We start from the raw sequence: 19417 nt of genomic DNA, 5'->3' as shown, positions 1-19417 counted from the left end.
CACTACAGTAGAAGCGGGCTCCTAAAGTCAGTAGCTTTGGCATTTTGCAACTGTGAGAAGGCAGAGTATGGAAGCGATTTCGTTAAAATCCCATTGAAGAGCCAGTCAATAAACAGAGGCAGAAATACGGGCACAGGTTTATGGTGTTTATAACGCACCTCATTGAAAAAAAAAATCAGACCACCACCCCTGCTTCCGGATCATTTCTTCCAGATCTGCTACAGCGTCAGGCATCTCTAACCCTCCCCCGCGATTGGATCACCCTAGACTCATGCCGGTGGAAGGTGAAACTCCTTTAAGACAGCTCGGGAGAACGATGGCCAGAGACCTGAGCACCGCGACTTCCTTTGGAGTGGAACCACTAATGGTAACGCGTAGACTTGCCCTCAAACCTCCAAACTAACGAATCTCTCTCCAATGCTTTTTGATCCTATTTTCTAGCCTGAAAGAAACGCAGGCTCGAGGTTTGATGACAGCTGTTGGCCCCGTTTCAGAAGCTTTACGAGAAGCGTTAACGCTTTTTACATGCTATCGTTTGCACGGTCCATGTAAAAGACTTGATGCAAATGATCCTTTGATTGCGTTAATGCAGTCAGGGAGGTTCCCATTTCTGAAGGTTTGTTTTATTTTGTTTCCACTGGGGCATTGCTAACAGTTTAATCCTATTACTAACTGCATTTCCTAAGGAAAGGGATCGTCCCTTTTCAAAGTTTATCTCATGCAAAACGTGCTGCCTTTGGAGTCTGGGCTAGATTGTCTTGTTCTTTGGGCTTCCCTCCCTACGAATTATTGCAGAAAAGAGGATTTTCTACTAACAACATCAGGGAAGGAGGCTTCTGGCTGTTCCCTCAAAAGAAACCGTTGAAAAGCGGTCTCAAAGGGCGCTGGAAACTTGGCTGCTGCTCGATACCATCCCCCAAACCTACTGCCACCCCCTGCGAGAGAATACCCCCCTGCAGTCACCACGTTGGTGTACAGGGCCGATCTGAGCAGGGGAACTCCTGCCTCATCTCGCACCCAGCCTCGCTGCTAAAGCGCCTCTTCGTTGAGAAGCTCACAGAAGGTGATAAGTGAAATTCACAAGTCTCCCCGCAGTTGGGACCTGGCCTGAGCTAATGCCTCTCCGCCCCCTCAGCCGCCCCCCGCTGTGGGTAGGGCATGACATTTTATCGGAAGAGAGGGCTTTGAAGGCAGCACGCACAGGGCTTGGGCTAGTGGGCCAGCCCCACCCCGAGGGACCCCGGGCGGCTGAGTGCTTGTAACTTTGCAGGGAGCAGGTACAACCGCAAAGGGGGGGGGCGCGCTGCTCAGCCCCGGCCTGCAGCTGAGCGTGCTCGTTTGCACCTCGCTCACAGAGACCGTGGGGTGGCCCTGGAGGTGTAGGGGGCACTTTTAGCCCAAGGAGCACAGACTCAGCGGGGTAGGGGGGAAATGTGACAGAGCACTGCGCTGCAAAGGGGATAGCCTCCCCCCTTCCTTCACGTGGCGAAGGGGTGGGCTCCTACCTGCAGCTGTTCATTTCAGAGACAACAGCAGAATCGTCTCTTCCCCCCGCGAAGGGCTCCTTGATTGCAGTTAAGCTTCACAGGCTGCCACCTGGGCGAGGTGTGCCGAGAACGAGCGCTACGGGCCCTGGGAGAAGATTTGAGCCGCCAGTCCACGTCTCAGCATTGTCAGTGAAACGCTAAAATTCCCCCGCCCCATGAGTGGGGGGGGGGGGGGGATCGGGCCTCTACAGAATCAGCCCCTGCTAAGTTGTAAGAACAATAACTACCCCTCCCCCCGCAAAAAAAACAAACAGAACAAAACACACTTGACACATCTGCATTAACCGTAGGCTTTGCAGTATCCAGCTATTTGTTCACCTTCTTCGACTTCTCCGACTGCCACTGCCTGGGCTGGAAGAGACAGAACGTCCGCCTTCGAGGTTCCCCGCCCGCAAGTTCTTCAGGGGGCAGGCCACGCAAAATTACCCCCTCCTCGGTATTAAGACCTTTGGTAAAAATAGCATGACTGACCCCATATCCTTAGGAGACTTAATTCTCCCCCAAAAAAGCATCCCGCCCGAGGGTCCGCCCTAGCTGCTAGGAGGAACAACTCTACACTGCATTTTTCAACAAGAGTCCTCCATCCACAATAACTTTGGAGAGGGTGGGGGGAAAAAAAAAGGCGAAAAAAGACCCAGTCTTGCCCCAGCACACATCACATTTATTTAAAAATTACTACTATGTACATAGAAAAAAAATCCAAGAGAAACGTTTTCAGAAATTTGTGTGCCAGCGCTTTAGGGTTTGCATTATTTTGAAACATCTGAAACTAGTGGCGAGAAGAGTGGATAAATTACATCACTTTCAAGTTAATACAGGGCAGCTGAAAAAACCACTTTACCTACAAGTCAATATAGATACCTTTTGATATACTTTCAGCAATGCATTTTTTAAATGCTCCAAGAGGCTAAATTTGCTGGAATAATCAAAAATGCTTTTAGAACGCCAAAGCACCAACTTCATATGATCCCAACCAGACCTCTATATGTAGACTATTTATACAATGTATTCCACAGTACTCTACAGTGTACCTAGACAAATACAGCTGTACACTGTCTTTTTTTGGCCACCTCGGTAAAGTTCACTTCTCATAACCCCCCCCTCCAAAATGAAGTCATTTTATCCCACCCAAGTTAAAGAAAGCCAGATTTGATCAAACCCCGGGCCTGGGCAGCAGGGTGTTCAAGTCAAAACTTTCCATTCATAAAATTTTTTTAAAAGTAATCCTCCCTTCTTGTGTTATCTTCTGTCCAAGCAGCCCTAACTGCACTGAGTTAGATGCTTCTGATTGGGCAGCTGAGTGTGTTGATGAGGCCTACTCTATCTGAAGCACAGTGTAGCAGTTGCAGACACTTCTCAGAGACCTAGACGCAAAGAGAGTTTAGGATAAAAACCCCAGATCTCCTGTTTGGTAATGCATAGCACTTACCCCTCGGCCACTGAGCCAGCCAAACTGTACATTTTAGTGTCTCCAATAAATAATCCACATTGTAAAAAACAGGATCTTGCTAACAACCCCCTTACTGTTCCTTCCAAAAGTTAAGATCAAATTATAATACAGTTCCTTCCCCACCCAGTTACCTCCAGTAGTCAAAAAGCTTTGGCACCTTCTATAGAACTGCACAAAAACAATTCAAGGTGGAAGGCAAGAGCCTTTTTGGCAACTTTTATGTAGAAAAAACAAAATGAAAGAAAAACAAAACCCAAAGCCACCCTGAAAATTTAGCCAAATCGGGATGAAATAATGCTCTAAGTAGTAGTATAGAAAGCATAGTAGCCCATGCCTTTTGAAGTGTCTTTGCTATAGTCCTCAGCATGCATGTCTTCACATTTCATTGTTGGAGAATTTTCATTGCTGGAAGTGCTAGGAGAGAGTCGTCTTCTCTTACAAGCACTAGTGTAGACGCCAGAATCATTTGAATCTAGAGATTTTATGGAAGGTGGGGTCTCTATCCAGGATGAGCTGATTTCTTCTTTCACCTTCTCCTTGGGAAGGTGGTCTTCGGAGAAACCTGGGGGACTTGTTCGGGAGGTCCAAGGTAACCCAGTTGCCATTTTTCTCTGATAAGAACCTCTGCTTCCCCACCCTGCCATGGAAGGGAATGTTGGATCAGGATAATATCCCAAAGCATGGGACGTCTGCAAGGGAAGAGATTTAATGCCATAGGGGAGCAAGGTGCTAGGAGAATATTCTGTTTCATAGGAGTTCATGTCCAGTTTGTTGGTACCAGGCTGCTGCACAGGAGTAACAAACCATCTCTGGGGAGGATTGGCCACCTCTTCATTCTGCTGAGGAGAGAGCAGGCCATTTGTCTGAGGTACAGTTCTCTCACCATTGTAAAATCTGGCTGGTGGCAAGTTGTTGACAAACTGTTCCTGGAAGAATGGTTGCATGCTGTACCGGGCTCCTGGGACAATCTGGTGGGATCTAGGAGAATCCGTGGGAGATGGAGTTAATCTGTCATTTTCTGAAGCTGTGTACATGCTACAATATAAAAGAGAAATGCTAAGTGTTGGTCTTTACAATTCCATGTACTATTAAAAACAGACAGGGACTGAACTATGTGCCAAGGATAAAAATCTGGGATTTAGGACACTTGATACATTCTGCAAGATCAAAGTCCAGTTTCACCTTGGACCTCAACTCAGGAGACACTTCCAAGCCTTAAATTCTAAGTACAGCTCCTTTTAATATAGCATACACAATGCTTTGAAAAAACAACTTTTCACAAATCTTAATTCTTAACATACCAAAAATGTGACCAGCACCTTTTCAAGAGGTATCTATAGATTTTTTTTAAAAATATTTTTAGAGTAAAGTAAACAATGAACCTCTCCCTTGTGCCAAGATAGATTAAATGAATACCACACACTACCCTGGATCTTTTGGGTGAGACTTTAAAACTAAGAGGTCCTACCTACTCTGTGTAGGGTTTGGTCAGCTCCTTTTAGACAAAATTTACAGTCACCCACCAGAAGACAGACATGGTACACATACAAAAGGCATTTAAAAATCTAATTAAAGCTAGGAAAGAGTTGCACCATCTACTGAAGTTGTGGATATAGCTTATCCCCAAAAATAAAAGCAGGGGTTCTAAGTTGTTTTAAAAAATGGAAATCTTTCTACAAACAGGCCAGAAATATGCCTCCTAAATGGAGGCAGATTAGACTGAGGTAGGAATAAAAATTATACTTACGAATCATAGTTGTCCCTGAAGCCTTTTGCAAAAGGATTATGGTCAATTTTAAGCTGAGTGATCTGGGGGGGGGAAGATGGAATTGATGCAATTTAGAAATTTAACTCAAGCACCTTCCACCATAGTTTTCCCCAAGTTTAAACCCCCTCATGACTTACATCAGTGTTTTGATATGCAGTAACTGCTATGAACTGGGTTTCCGGGAAAATAAACGTCTGAGTCTTTGAAGAGTCATTGAGATCTTCAACCCCATCTTCAGTCACTTCCACAATATGAAGTCGAGGTTGGTACTTGTGTAGAGACTGAAGTACTATCATCTAGAAGAAACAATGCATAAAGTATAGTCTAGGATATTGTTCAGATAAAAGGCACCTAAAACTAGAGTGCTAACCATAGGGGAGAAAAATCAATCAGATGTTTGGAAGCTGATCATTTAGCCTTCAGACTCTCACAAGGAGTTTGCAAGGTGTGATCCTCAATTTAACCAGACTGTGGATAATAGCTTTAGGAGTACAGTGGCACAAAATTCACTGCTCTGAGAGAACAGAGTACATATAGACTACATTATGCACTGACTAAACAGAAGGGGGAAGTTTTTCATCCCATATCTGTTAAGACCATTGAACTTAAACAGATTCAAATGATTTTCGATTTTCTGAGGCTAGTATAGATCTGCAAGATAGGGTCATGAAGCCCTGAAAACCCAATCACTATCTGATGCTACTTTTTTGATTTAGAGGCTATTTATCAGTTATTTACCTGAGTATTATTATTGTTAGCACCTTTGTTATTGGTCAGTTTTAGTTTTCCAAAAGAGATCTCCTGCCTCATCCAATGAGCTCCAGTGTTTGGGGACTCAGGGTGAACATACACTTTGTTGCCTAGGAGAGAGAGAAGAGAGGCAAATGTAAGAAATACAAGAGCAGTCCTGTACACAAAATTCAGGAAGCAGATATTGGAGTGACAGGGATCATCTTTGGCACCAGCCATGGGACAAAGGGAGGGGAGGCAGATGCACTGCAAGTTAGTCCCTGGGTGCTGCTAGATTCCCGGAAGGACAAGCTTACACCTTTGTATATTAAATGCTGTGAAATTTCATTTAGTGCCCAGCTCGGCTTGGGGACAACACCTGGCCCCGCCTGCAGAGGGGCAGGGAGGCCATAGCAGCGCCATCTTCCAGCCCAGGGGTTTCTCACGCGCCTTAAAACCCTTCACCACCCTTGAAAGGGGGTTGAGCATTTGGGGTTTGCCCTGCAAATGTCCCATGGGACGCGCCTCCGGGCCTGGCCATTGCTCACAGGCCACAGGGAAGAGCCAGCGGGGGGAGCACGCCCCGTGGCCGGGCTGCCTTGGGAAGGGGAAGGGCCGGGGCCGATCGGGAGCCGGTTTCCCAGAGCCTGGCTGGAGGGGCCGGGCCGCAAGGTACCTTGCATGTTGTTGTCCGCTTTCCCGCACGTCACCCACTTGCCCCCTTGGAAGCGCCAGTGGTTGGGATCGGCCAGCACCACCTCCACGAACACGTTGTAATGGGCCGTGGGGCTGAGGCCGGTGATGTTGAAGCTCAGGAAGGGAAACATCCGCCTGCGAGGGAAAAAAAGCGGAGACCGCGCAAGTCAGCGGCGCGCCCGGGGACGCCGAGGAAGGGCTCCGAGCCAGAGCTCAGGGACCGGCTCCGGGTCTGCCCGCTGGGGCGCGGCTCGGGGCGCTCTGCCAGGCACCGGGACGCGTGGAGCCCAAGCAGTCTGCGGGGGGGAAACTGAGGCAGGGACTGGATTGTCCCAGCCGGCTGCCTTCGGAGGGTCACGGCCAGGGGGTCTCTTAGCGGCTCTTGGGGTCCAAATCGGCCTCGGCTTTGCTGGGGGGGGGGGGGACCAGCCCCGCCACGGCCCGGCCATTTCCACTTGGGATTCGTTATCAAGTCGGCTAGATTTCAGCCCCCACGGCGCTGCTCCCTTCCCCTCAGTCTCCCACCGACAACAGGCGAGCTACTCACAGGACCCGGCGCGAAGAAAACCTCAGCAAGAGCCACATTTCTGGCTCCTTCCCCCGCAGCAAGGAACCATCCGCCTCCCACCCAACCCCCGCCACGGCCCCGCGGACAGCGAGTTTTCGGCTAAGAGACTGGCCCTTCGGAAACCCTAACGGGACCCCCCCGCCAAACACACACAATTACACTTACTGACCCCCCCCATCCGATTCGCTTCCCTGGGAGCCGCGAGTTCTGCTCCCCCGCCAGCCACCTCCGCCAAACCCTTCCCGAAGCCCCAGGGGTTTTGCCCCGCACGGGGACGGGCTCCGGTCCTCCAGGTCGGCGGCTTAGAAAAGAAAACCGGCCCGGCACCAAAACCGCGGCGCTTGCCGGGCTTCGCTGCCCGCCACACTGGCCCAAGCCCAGGGCAACCCCGAATTAGCGCAAATCCTCCCCGTGGGCGGAGAGCCCGAGCCCGGGGGCAGAGCGGGCTCCGGGCGGGGAGGCGCCGTTTAAATGGCCCTTCTCCGGCTCCCGTCGAGTTTCACTGGCCAAAAAAAAAAGGAGCGTCTGTTTGGTTTGATTTTTAACGTGGCAACAAATTAACCCCCCCGCGGCTCAGGGGCAGCAAGAGGCAGCTCGGGGCTCCAGATCGCCCTCGAGAAACGGGACGTGTAAAACGAAGCGGGAAGAGCCCGATGCCCCCCAGGCGAGCCCCCCGCACAAGCCGCTTTAGCGGGCGGCGAACCCGGAGCCCCCTTGACGCCCAGGGCTGGCACCGGGGGCCCAGAAGGAATCGGTGGCGTGGGGGTTATAGCCGGTGTGGGGCTTGGGGATCCCCGCACGCCCGGCCCGGGCCCCTCCGTACCTGCCCTGCTTGGTGATGATCATCTCGGTCTGGTGCCGGTGGAACTTGAGCCAGAGCGGGCGGTTGCAGAGGAAGACCTGCGCCCGGAGCCCCGGCCCCGAGCCGGGCACGGCTAAGGCGCCCAGCCCGCCGCAGGAGCCCGCCGCCGGGTAGGGGCTGTACAGGGGCCCCGCAGCCCCTTGGCCGTACTGGTAGCCGCCGCCGCCGCCGCCGCCGCCCCCGAACTGCGCCCGGCCGCCCGGGGAGCACACGGCGGCCGAGAAGCCCCCCGGGGACAGCACGGAGCCGTAGGGGTAGCGCGCCCCGCCGGGCGATTGGTAGACGGAGCCGTGCTGCGCCGCCGGGTAGGGGAAGAGCGAGCAGGGCCCGCCCAGCTCGGCCCCCTGCGGCCCGGGGGACTGCAGGTAGTAGCGCTCGGCGCTCAGGCTGTCCAGCGGGTAGCGGGCGGCGGCGGCCGGGGGCAGCTCGGCCTCCCCGCAAGGGGCCGCCTTGCGGCCGTCCGGGGCGCCCTGCTTGGAGCCCGCGCCGGGGAAGGGCTCGCCGGCCTCCGCCTCGCTCAGCATGCCCGGCCCGGCGCTGCCGCACTTCTTCGGCCCCTTGTCCAAGTCCAGGCGCTGCGGGGAGCCCGAGCTGGGCTGGCTGCGGTGGCCGCCGCGGGCGCCGCCGCTCTCCGGCGGGTAGAAGGGGGGCCCGGCCAGGCTCGCGGCGCTGGCCAGCAGCTGCTCCCCTAGCTGCATCCTCTCCAGCGCCAGTCGGGAGGGAGCCCGGGGCTGCTCTGGAGCGCGGCTCCTCCCAGGGAGGGAAAGTGCCGAGCCGCAAGGGCCCCCCGCCCGGAAAGTTCCCCTGCAACTTCCCCACCCCCTCGCTGCCCCCCCTCCCTACTCCTACCTTCCCCACTGAAAACAAGCCACCTCTGCTGCTGAATTAAACGGAGACTATTTATATAGGCACGCTGGGCTCCTCGGGCCGCCGGGGAGGGGCTTGGGGAGGTCTAGTTCGTGGCAGCCCCCGTCATCCTGGCTGGCCCATTGGCTGGTTTCTGTGACACTAATTTAATTAGACAGCTACTAATTGGAACAAGTCACCTGTGACTCCATTCCCGCCCCCCCCCCCCTTTAACTGGCTCCTGATGGGAGATCAAAATCCCTTCGTGTCCTGCTTTGGTAAAGGGAGAGAGGAAGCAGGAACTTGAACTGGATTTCTTGGTGGCTAGGGTGATCTACTTTGGATTTTACCCCGCCGCCAGGCGTTAGCAAAATGACGATCTCTTAATAAAGATGATGCAGGCCTCTTAGATAACAGCTGCTTGGGTATAAAGAAAAGCACCCTGCAGGTGGAAGACTTTAATGGGAAGAAAGCAACTTTCAGAGGGGAAAGAGAGAAGATCTGGACAAAATGTCAGTAATGCAACCTGAAATCCATGTAGTTATATAGCCTTAAAGATCCACGGATTTTGCTCCCCAGTGCCTTCGTAGACGGTGTTTAACAATTTAGCAAGCGAGACATCTGCGATTATCGTTGCCAGCCAAGAAACGAGATCCACATTTCATTTAAATTTGATGGGCGAGATTAAAGGCTCTCAACAGCGGTCTCGCCCCTGAAACAATTCAACCTTTCTGCAGCCATGCCAGCTAGGGTAGAAACGCCTTTATACCAAAGATCAGAACATCATTTACATCAGGATGACCCAGAGCTCTTTACACCTTATCAGGGGCTTCTCTTTCAAGCAACTGTAAGGGCTGTTTTGCTATTTCAATTCTACCCTTCCCCGCCCAAAAATAAATAAATAAAATTTATTTGCTTCAATAATCCGGTGCTGCAAAACGGAATTGTATTTTAATTGTCTGATAGATTCCTTGTTTTAACAATTCCAGATGGAGAATTTTATATGTCTCCCCATCACTGATGCAGCGGGTGGTTTTGTTTTAACCCCGACAGACGAAGAGCTAGAATGTAAGAAGAATTAGATTGATTTCTGATTTTTAAAAGTCAGAGCATGGGGTCATGACTGAAATGGAGAGAGGTTGGTAGCCCCTTCGACCTCTCTTCGTGCAGATGCCTAAATCTGCCATGACTTCAACAGAGTGACTATTCCTAACATCCAATTTTTAAAGCAAATTATAAAAAAAAAAACCCCAATATTTCGTTGCTGAAAAAAAGCGACGGAAGCATATTCACTATGAATTAACAGTTACTAATACATAATAGTCCAAACTCCAGCCACGCTTTGTCTGACTGCCTTGAGCAACTCCTTCGAGATTTTGATTTTTTTTTTTAACATAACAGGTTGACAAGGTCACATGAAGCCAAGATAAGGCGCTCAGAATTAACCAAACCCGCGCATCCCCGTGGATCAAAATACATTTGTCCAGCTTTACAAAACTTTTACAGTTACAGGAACTCCGATGCTATTTGGTGCCGGGCTTGTCTGTAAATATTAGCCAAAGGTTTGGTTAAAGGACGGTAGGCAAAGAGGCTAGATGATCAGTTTAAAGGGCAGCTGATGTGCACTTAGTATGTAATGATCAGAAGCGGAAGAAAGAAGCGAAACGCTCGCAAATACTTAAGCACTAAATTTAAACTGCAGCGCAACAAAACGCACAGGGAGATGGTAAAGCGGCCGCTGGTGCTGCAGGACAGGTCGGCTCACAGCCTGCAGTTATCACTGTTATCTGCCACCCCGGTTCGTCCAGTCTCGCTCTTGTAAAGTTTTGCCTCACTTTCTGCGGTGCGAACGAAAAAGACAAACCAGTTGCCGAGTCAGGAGCCCGGGCGTTCAGCGGAGACCTGCCTGCGCTGAGGTCCTGAGCGCTGTGACCGCGGCTATTTCTCTCGGCAAGGGGATGGGTTTGTTCTGGGGGGAGAAGAGCGGCGCAGATACAAACCATTCAGCCGGATCTTCACTAGTAGTGGACGGCAAAGCGATCTGCAGACCTCACCCCATTTACTATTCAATAGCGAAGTGACCACCGCTCGTGAAAGGGGGGCGTTACTGTGATCAAAATTCCTCCCGCGTGTGGAACTTGCAGCGCACCCGACAGATACTGAAAAACGTCTCGCTAGCAAAGGTTTTTATATAGCGCCTATAAGCCCCACTATCTAAGCGCTGCACAAACATTTCTATTTCACATGCTCTTGAACCTAGGTGAACTGAGTTTAATTCTAAAAAGTATTTAAAATGCCAAATCATTAAAAGACTATATAACAAGTACACTTTGTCATCCAAAGCGTCGCAGAGTGGGTCCTCCCGTACCTATCTACCCAGACCTTAGTTCGCCTACAAAATCTGAGAACATCCCACCTGGACAGGCTTAGCTCCTTGTACTGCTTTACGAACTAGTTGCAGTTCCCCACTGATTTCATCTGGAGCCTCCAATTAGTCTCAATAGGATCCTGAAAGGGCTGGTCTACACATGGAGTTGTTCCCGAATAATTGTATCTGATTAACTTTCCAAGTGAGTTAAACTAAAAGCAAGAACAAGGCACTGTTATTCCAGAATATATCCTGTCCACACCACACGTGGAGTTATCAGGATCAGCTAATCAGGAACAACTCCAACTCCATATCCCCTTAGGGATTTTTCTGTAGAGAAGACAAAAACCCATGACAGGTAAAGCTTTTCGGTTTATTTTCAAATATATTTGTAATGAAGATTACACATGGATTCTGCTAATGATTTAAGATTTTAATCAGATTCTTTACATTTTCAGTATTCTTTTAAGATTTCAGATCACCTTTAGAGAAACATATGCTGGCCTCGATCTTGACATGGAACTCCCACAGCAGTCCGAGGAGGTTGTATATACACCTACGGACAGTATATGGCTTTTGGGGAAATAAGAAGCAGAGAGCTAGGAACTTGCTTATTCATCATGGGTCAAATTCTGTGCTTACTCAGGCAAAATTTCCATTGCAATCTATGTGATTTTGGACAGAGTAAGAGCTGCAGGATTTGACTCTGCATAAAGGATATACTAACATTTTATTTCCCTCCCCCCAATACACACGGATGAAATCTGACCGTATGATGGTTTGAGCACACACACGTATTTTTACACTTGTTTGTTCTTTGCATGGGAAATCGACAGACAGTCCCTATGGTTGAAAAATAATTTGCCCCACTCTACATTAAGAGTTATCTATTCTGTAACTCTTTGCTAACACAAAACAATTTGTTTCTAGACTTTCTAATTCCAACTAGACTGTAAAAAAATCTATATTACAGGGGAATCCAGTTACAAGACAGTAATTCTCAGAGATAGTAAAAGCAAAGTTAAGCCTTCTATTGGATACTGGAATGAACCATGTTCTTGAATGATGGATTTAGAACTGTAGCAGTTCAGTCCTAGCTACACTGCAAGCCTGAGCCATATTTTAGTCGCGTATTGGATAACGCATATGGGATTGTAACTGGATCACTGAACTCTTCAGATAAAATTACGGTACGTGCAGACTTTCCAGAAAGAAAAAGAAGAGTGTCAAAAAAGTACAACTACTAAAACGATCCCCAAACCACAAAATAAATGTTGGGGGGGGGGAGGAAATCTGAGGTTTCAGACTGTTTCATAGAATGATGAATTGTTCGACTTAATTCAAATATATGAATCTCACTGAATCAAAAGCAATATTTATTCAAGGAGACCCTGTTTATGCGGTTTTATTTACAGTAAGGTATCATTAATGTACATTACACTTGTTGCCTTCTGGATAAGTTTAAGTGGAATAACTGTTACCTCTTTCATATGAGATCTGTATATCAAAATACAGCTGCCAGTTCAGCAAAGCCCTTTAGCACATACTTAAGTGCTTTGCTGAACCGGGTCTCCTAAAGAAAAGACCTTATGATCCAGTAGGTCTTTTCCATATCTAGCTTCCATGATTCTCTCATGCACATCCCAATGGATCCAGATCAATAGTTCAAGAAAACTTTTACTTTCATCCATACTAACAGAATGTTATCCAATCACTTTCTATGTTGGTCAGACACTTTGTTCATTTTCTGCTGAAACATCTCAAGATTTACAGGTAATCATGGCTTCTCTTGGACCCTAGATAAATATGCAAATTATCTGTGGCTTTGACTAATTATCTTTGGATTTATTTTTGTTTAAATGTATCTTGGCCTCTCCCTTTTAAACTCCTGCTGCCTGGTTGGCACAGATGCCATCTCAAAGGCTGGGAGGCTTTTATATATACTACATATTTGAAATGAGAAGTCATAGGTGTTCTATTCACCTAGTTTGTCCTTTTTACTACATAGAAATAAAAATAACCTGGTCAAACAAAGGAGGTAGGGATGCTCTTGTGGTTCATGCATGGGGACTTCAGGTCAGGCGTTCTAGGTCTTATTTTTTTCCTATATTTAAACTTTCTGTGTGACATTTTCTAAGTGACTAAGCCCAAGATTTTCAAAAGTGGCTACTGATTTTGGATGCTTCCATTTACATATGCCCTGCTTCAGATAGCTTGGTCCTCATTTTCAAAATTAATGAGCATCTATAGCTTGCCCGGTGCGGCAGTTGAGGAAGCTGTCGGCTTTCAACACCTCTGAAAATCAGGCCCAGCTGTTCCAGGTTGGGCACTGAAATTGAATGGCTACTTTTGAAAGTTGGCTGCATACCTCTCTCTGCTTTCATTTTCTCATCTGTCAAATGGGGATGATACTATTCACCTAAAAGAAAAGGAGTACTTGTGGCACCTTAGAGACTAACTTATCTATTAGCTATTACCAGCAGGAGAGTGGGGTGGGTGGAGGTATTGTTTCATGGTCTCTGTGTATATAATGTCTTCTGCAGTTTCCACGGTATGCATCCGATGAAGTGAGCTGTAGCTCACGAAAGCTCATGCTCAAATAAATTGGTTAGTCTCTAAGGTGCCACAAGTACTCCTTTTCTTTTTGCGAATACAGACTAACACGGCTGTTACTCTGAAACTATTCACCTACTTCCTCTGGGTGTTGGTAAAGTGCTTTGAGATCCCCAGAGAGAAAGAAGTACAAAGTGGTGTTATATGGTAATCAAGATGGCCAATCTGTCAGATTAAACAATGATATATTCGATGAGCATTTGAAATGTACATTTTTTAAAAGCTGCCATATGTAGCAGTTTAAAATCTGCATTCCTTTAGGGCTAAAAGGTGAAGCTGAACTTCATCAGAACTAGGGTATACTTATTTTTAAAGAGAAGCAAACAATACTCCTACAAACTGAAGTTCTTTTGTCTTTAACATTCACTAGGCTATCATCAGATTTACCTTTTTATAATAATTACTGAAAGATAAAATTGGACCCAGAGCTATGGAAAATGTGAATGGGATGAATAGGCCATTTAGTCCTTTAAATCAGAGGTTAGAACATGAACATTTTAAATGGCGGAAGGCAGGGCATAAACATTAAACTAAACCATACACTAAAAAGAAAGACGCTTACCTGAAAATTCAGCAACAGATGGGAAAAATCAGTCACTACCAGGAATAACTCAAATGAAAAGAACAAACAGGCAAAAATTAAGGAATCAAGAGCTGGAATCTATTGTAGAGTAGTGCTCAGTGTCTCAAAATAAAATAATCTTCTCAACAACTTTAAAATAATTGCAACCATTCACTTTTCCTTCTCCCCGCACCTACAAGGTTACATGGAACACAGCAACTAGAAACTATGGATTTCTTTGATGATCTTTGCTAATCAGAGTCTGATCCCACATCCCACTCTGGGAAGTTCGGAGTGTAAGCAATGGAGAAGGCTAAACCAGGCTCAGCATAAGTGGGGGTTAGCTAGAGAGAAAACTAGGTCCAGCTGAATCTACTGTATTGTCAGCAAAAGATACTTTGGTTAATGTAGATAAAGCTGTAGTTTGGTTCCATCTGTACAGGCAAGGCAAATTTAATTAGCAACCTTGGGCTATAAAAACAGACAAGAAACATTGCACTGGCAGAAGGTAGAAGGTTTTGCAAGTTGGACGCCAGTATAGTTTCAACAAGCATCAGGGGAGGTTCAGAGAGGATTGGGACAGGGATAACAACAGAATTAAGTTGAATTAGCAGTTTGGTGGCTCTCTTTTCTCCAAAAGGAATATTATAAGTTGAAAGGAAGGGGCAGAAAGACTAGAGTAAGGATTGAATAACCACAGAACAAACCTCAACCACAAATAATATAACATCTCATATTATATATTATACACCTATTGTGAGCTCCCAAAATAGTACTCCGTCAAGTACTTGCTTTTTTCCTCCAATAACCTGTAATTAAGAGAGCCTAGACAACTCGGAGAACCTTTTTTAAGGCAAACTTACCTACTACATAGATTTTTTGAAATTCTCAGTCTCACTATAAAAGGAAATATTGTTCTATTAAATAATCACTGATAGCTAAAACAAATCCCTGTTGCGAATACAGTGCCATTAGAAGGATACACTTTGAAGTACTCTGTTTGATTTCAAGACAATTTTGACAAGCTCACTGTAATATGCTTGGATTGTGATAACAGAAATAGCTCCACTGTTCTGTCTTTCTATCATTGACTTTATTCCATCTGCTTACTGCAGTTGTCAGTTTAAATTCTGTAAATGTTTTGTTTTTTCCCCTAGCACTTTAAAAAGTAAACTTTCATCGTGATGGCCCTGATAAAACCCATGCTGAGCTGCTTGCATAACTGGAGTTCATGTCAGAGCTATCAAATATTTCCTGCTGACAACGTTAGTAGAGAAATATTACATTTTTGATATTTTTGCTCCAGGTGGACTCAAGCTGAGGCTTACAGTGGGAAAACAATTAACTCTGTGGGTTGAAAAAATAATTAACAGTGGGATATGGTAATATCAGAAGCAGTAACTGTTCACTTATGACAACCATCACACAAGAAAGTTCCAGTACCACTTATGACAACCATCACACAAGAAAGTTTAGTGAGTACCCAGATATTACTTAACTGCAGCAATAAAGAGTAAGTCAACTACAGAAATATGGAGAAATTAGAACCAAAGCTAGGTACATACTACAGGAGCACTTGCAAATAATAGAGATGGGTCAGCCTCACTGCATCTTGGTCCTTGTTCACATCAGGCCTTCCTTTTGCACTTCCTACATTACTGCCCCCAGTGGTAGCAATGGGCTAAGGTAGACAAGGTGCCAGCATTTTCACCATTTGGTCTAGATCTGCATGGAGAAAGGTGGAAGCCCCCCTGATTGTAAGACCAGTGGCAGGTCTACATTAGATGATCATGAAGGTGGGCAGTGTGAAGGAAGAAAAAGGCTGGTGGAAAACCCACAGAGAAAACACTTAGGGTCAGGGCCATCCCTAGCTATTCTGGGCCCCAACACAGCCCCCCCATGTGGAGGGGGGCAGGCCTCCTCAGGGCAGGGGCTGGCTTGGGCAGCAGGGGGGAACCACCCCCCAGCACTCACCAGCGGCACGGCTGGGGCCGGGTCGCTGCACTTCCTGCCGCCGGTGACTGCAGGCGTGGTCTTGCTGGAGTCCTCAGGGGAGGAGGGGTGGGAAGGGGTGGGGCGGAGCAGGGCAGGGGTTTTGGGGAAGCAGTGGAATGGGAGCAGGGCTGGGGCAGAGCAGGGGCGGTGGCTATTGGGAAGAGGCGGGGCAGGGCTGGAGCAGCACGCAGCTATCCAGGGCACCAGTAAATGTGGTGCCCCAAATTTCCTGGTGCCCTACGCAGCTGGGTACTTTGCGTATGGGTAGGGACGACCCTGCTTAGGGTGAAATCCCAGCTTCATTAAAATCAATGGGATTTTACCATTGACTTCAGTGGGGTCAGGATTTCATCTTTAACGGTTTGTTCTGTGTTAGGCTTCTGCAGGCACCTCAGCTGAGTACAGATTATTGGGGGGACAATCAAAATGATGCTTACAGCTGTAAGTGGGGATCAATTCACTGACTTCAGTACCTGGTGAACTGGTTGAAACTATAGTAAAGAACAGAATTGTCAGACACATAGTTGAATGCTATTTGTTGGGGAAGAGTCAACATGGTTTTTGTAAAGGGAAATCATGCCACATCGATTTACTAGAATTCTTTGAGGGGGTCAACAAGCATGTGACCAAGGGGGATCCAGTGGATAGACTGTACTTAGATTTTCAGAAAGTCTTTGACAAGGTCCCTCACCAAAGGCTCTTAAGCAAAGTAAGCTGTCATGGGATAAGAGGGAAGGTCTGCTCAGGGATCAGTAACTACTTAAAATATAGGAAACAAAGGTTAGGAACAAATGGTTAGTTTTCAGAATGAAGAGAGGTAAATAGTGGTTTCCCACAGGGGTCTCTACTGGGACCAGTTCTATTCAACATAGCTCTCAAAAAGGGGGCAAACAGTGAGGTGGCAAAATTTGCAGATGATACAAAACTACTCAAGATAGTTAAGCCCCAGGCAGACTGCAAAGAGCTACAAAAGGATCTCTCAAAACTGCGTGACTGGGCAACAAAATGGCAGATGAAATTCAATGTTGATAAATGCAAAGTAATGCACATTGGAAAAGATAATCCCAATTATACATATAAAATGATGGGGTCTAAAATAGTTGTTATCACTCAAGAAAGAGATCTTGGAGTCATTGTGGATAGTTCTCTGAAAACATCCACTCAATATGCAGCGGCAGTCAAAAAAGTGAACAGAATGTTGGGAATCATTAAAAAAGGGAAAGATAATAAGACAGAAAATATGATATGCCGCTATATAAATCCATGGTACATCCACCTCTTGAATAGTGTGCAGATGTGGTCGTCCCATCTCAGAAAAGATATATTGGAACTGGAAAAGGTTCAGAAAAGGGCAACAAAATGCTTAGGGTATGGAATGGTTTCCATACAAGGATAGATTAATAAGAATGAATAAGACTGGGACTTTTCAGCTTGGAAAAGAGATGACTAAGGGAGCATCTGACAAAGGTCTATAAAATCATGATGGGTGTGGAGAAAGAAAATAAGAAAGTGTTATTTACTCTTTCTCATAACACAAGAACTAGGGGTCACCAAATTAAATGAACAGGCAGCAGGTTTAAAACAAAGGGAAGTATTTTTTTCACACAACGCACAGTCAACCTGTTGAACTCTTTGCCAGAGGATGTTGTGAAGGCCAAGATTATAACAGGGTTCAAAAAAGAACCAGATAAATTCCTGGAGGATAGATCCATCAGTGGCTATTAGCCAGGGTGCACAGGAATGATGTCCCTAGTCTCTGTTTGCCAGAAGCTGGGAATGGGTGACAGGGGATGGATCACTTGTTGATTACCTGTTCTGTTCATTCCCTCTGGGGCACCTGGCACTGGCCACTGTCGGTAGACAGGATACTAGGCTGGATGGACCTTTGGTCTGACCCAGTCTGGCCGTTCTTATGGTCTGATACCCGCAAAGCACCTAGCTAGCTGAAGAGGCTGGTGGCCTGTGGAATCCCTTAGCAGCAATAAGAAAAGGAGGACTTGTGGCACCTTAGAGACTAACAAATTTATTTGAGCATAAGCTTTCGTGAGCTACAGCTCACTTCATCGGATGCATTCAGTGGAAAATACATTGGGGAGATTTTTATACAAAGATAAGATGAAACAATGGGTGTTACCATACACACTGTAACAAGAGTGATCACTTAAGGTGAGCTATTACCAGCCGAACAGCGCTGGGGAGGGGGGGAGGGGGGGAGACCTTTTGTAGTGATAATCAAGGTGGGCCATTTCCAGCAGTTGACAAGAACGTCTGAGGAACAGTGGGGGGTGGGGATAAACATGGGTAAATAGTTTTACTTTGTGTAATGACCCATCCACTCCCAGTATCTATTCAAGCCTAAGTTAATTGTATCAAGTTTGCAAATTAATTCCAATTCAGCAGTTTCTCCTTGGAGACTTTTTCTGAAGTTTTTTTGTTGAAGTATTGCCACTTTTAGGTCTGTAATCAAGTGACCAGAGAGATTGAAGTGTTCTCCAATTGGTTTTTGAATGTTATAATTCTTGACGTCTGATTTGTGTCCATTTATTCTTTTACGTAGAGACTGTCCACTTTGACCATGTACATGGCAGAGGGGCATTGCTGGCACATGATGGCATATATCACATTGGTAGATGTGCAGGTGAACGAGCCTCTGATACTGTGGCTGATGTGATTAGGCCCTATGATGGTGTCCCCTGAATAGATATGTGGACACAGTTGTCAATGGGCTTTGTTGCAAGGATAGGTTCCTGGGTTAGTGGTTCTGTTGTGTGGTGTGTGGTTGCTGGTGAGTATTTGCTTCAGATTGGGGGCCTGTCTGTAAGCAAGGACTGGCCTGTCTCCCAAGATCTGTGAGAGTGATGGGTCGTCCTTCAGGATAGGTTGTAGATCCTTGATGACGCGTTGGAGAGGTTTTAGTTGGGGGCTGAAGGTGATGGCTAGTGGCGTTCTGTTATTTTCTTTGTTGGGCCTGTCCTGTAGTAGGTGACTTCTGGGTACTCTTCTTGCTCTATCAATCTGTTTCTTCACTTCAGCAGGTGGGTATTGTAGTTGTAAGAATGCTTGATAGAGATCTTGTAGGTGTTTGTCTCTGTCTGAGGGGTTGGAGCAAATGCAGTTGTATCGTAGAGGTTGGCTGTAGACGATGGATCGTGTGGTGTGGTCTGGGTGAAAGCTGGAGGCATGTAGGTAGGAATAGTGGTCAGTAGGTTTCTGGTATAGGGTGGTGTTTATGTGACCATCGCTTATTAGCACCGTAGTGTCCAGGAAGTGGATCTCTTGTGTGGACTGGTCCAGGCTGAGGTTGATGGTGGGATGGAAATTGTTGAAATCATGGTGGAATTCCTCAAGGGCTTCTTTTCCATGGGTCCAGATGATGAAGATGTCATCAGTGTAGCGCAAGTAGAGTAGGGGCA

At 46.9% G+C, this 19417-nt stretch overlaps 1 protein-coding gene across 2 annotated transcripts; it reads right to left on the bottom strand.

Annotated features, from left to right (window-relative positions):
- Positions 1–2623: 2623 nt before the first annotated feature.
- On the bottom strand, positions 2624–8318 carry EOMES (eomesodermin). Of its 2 annotated transcripts, none has more exons than XM_077809307.1 (6): positions 7582–8318; positions 6171–6325; positions 5504–5625; positions 4903–5061; positions 4745–4806; positions 2624–4032 (listed from the first exon to the last, which is right to left on the bottom strand). In XM_077809307.1, the coding sequence occupies exons 1-6, from the start codon at positions 8316–8318 to the stop codon at positions 3297–3299; spliced, it is 1971 nt and encodes a 656-aa protein (XP_077665433.1). In that variant the 3' UTR covers positions 2624–3296. The 2 variants fall into 2 exon arrangements, with proteins under 2 accessions (XP_077665433.1, XP_077665434.1); XM_077809308.1 differs by having other exon boundaries at positions 2624–3975.
- Between the last annotated feature and the right edge of the window lie 11099 nt (positions 8319–19417).

The sequence above is a fragment of the Eretmochelys imbricata genome, chromosome 2 (assembly GCF_965152235.1).
Source record: "Eretmochelys imbricata isolate rEreImb1 chromosome 2, rEreImb1.hap1, whole genome shotgun sequence".
NCBI lineage: Eukaryota > Metazoa > Chordata > Testudines > Cheloniidae > Eretmochelys > Eretmochelys imbricata.
This window is presented reverse-complemented; position numbering and strand designations above follow the sequence as displayed.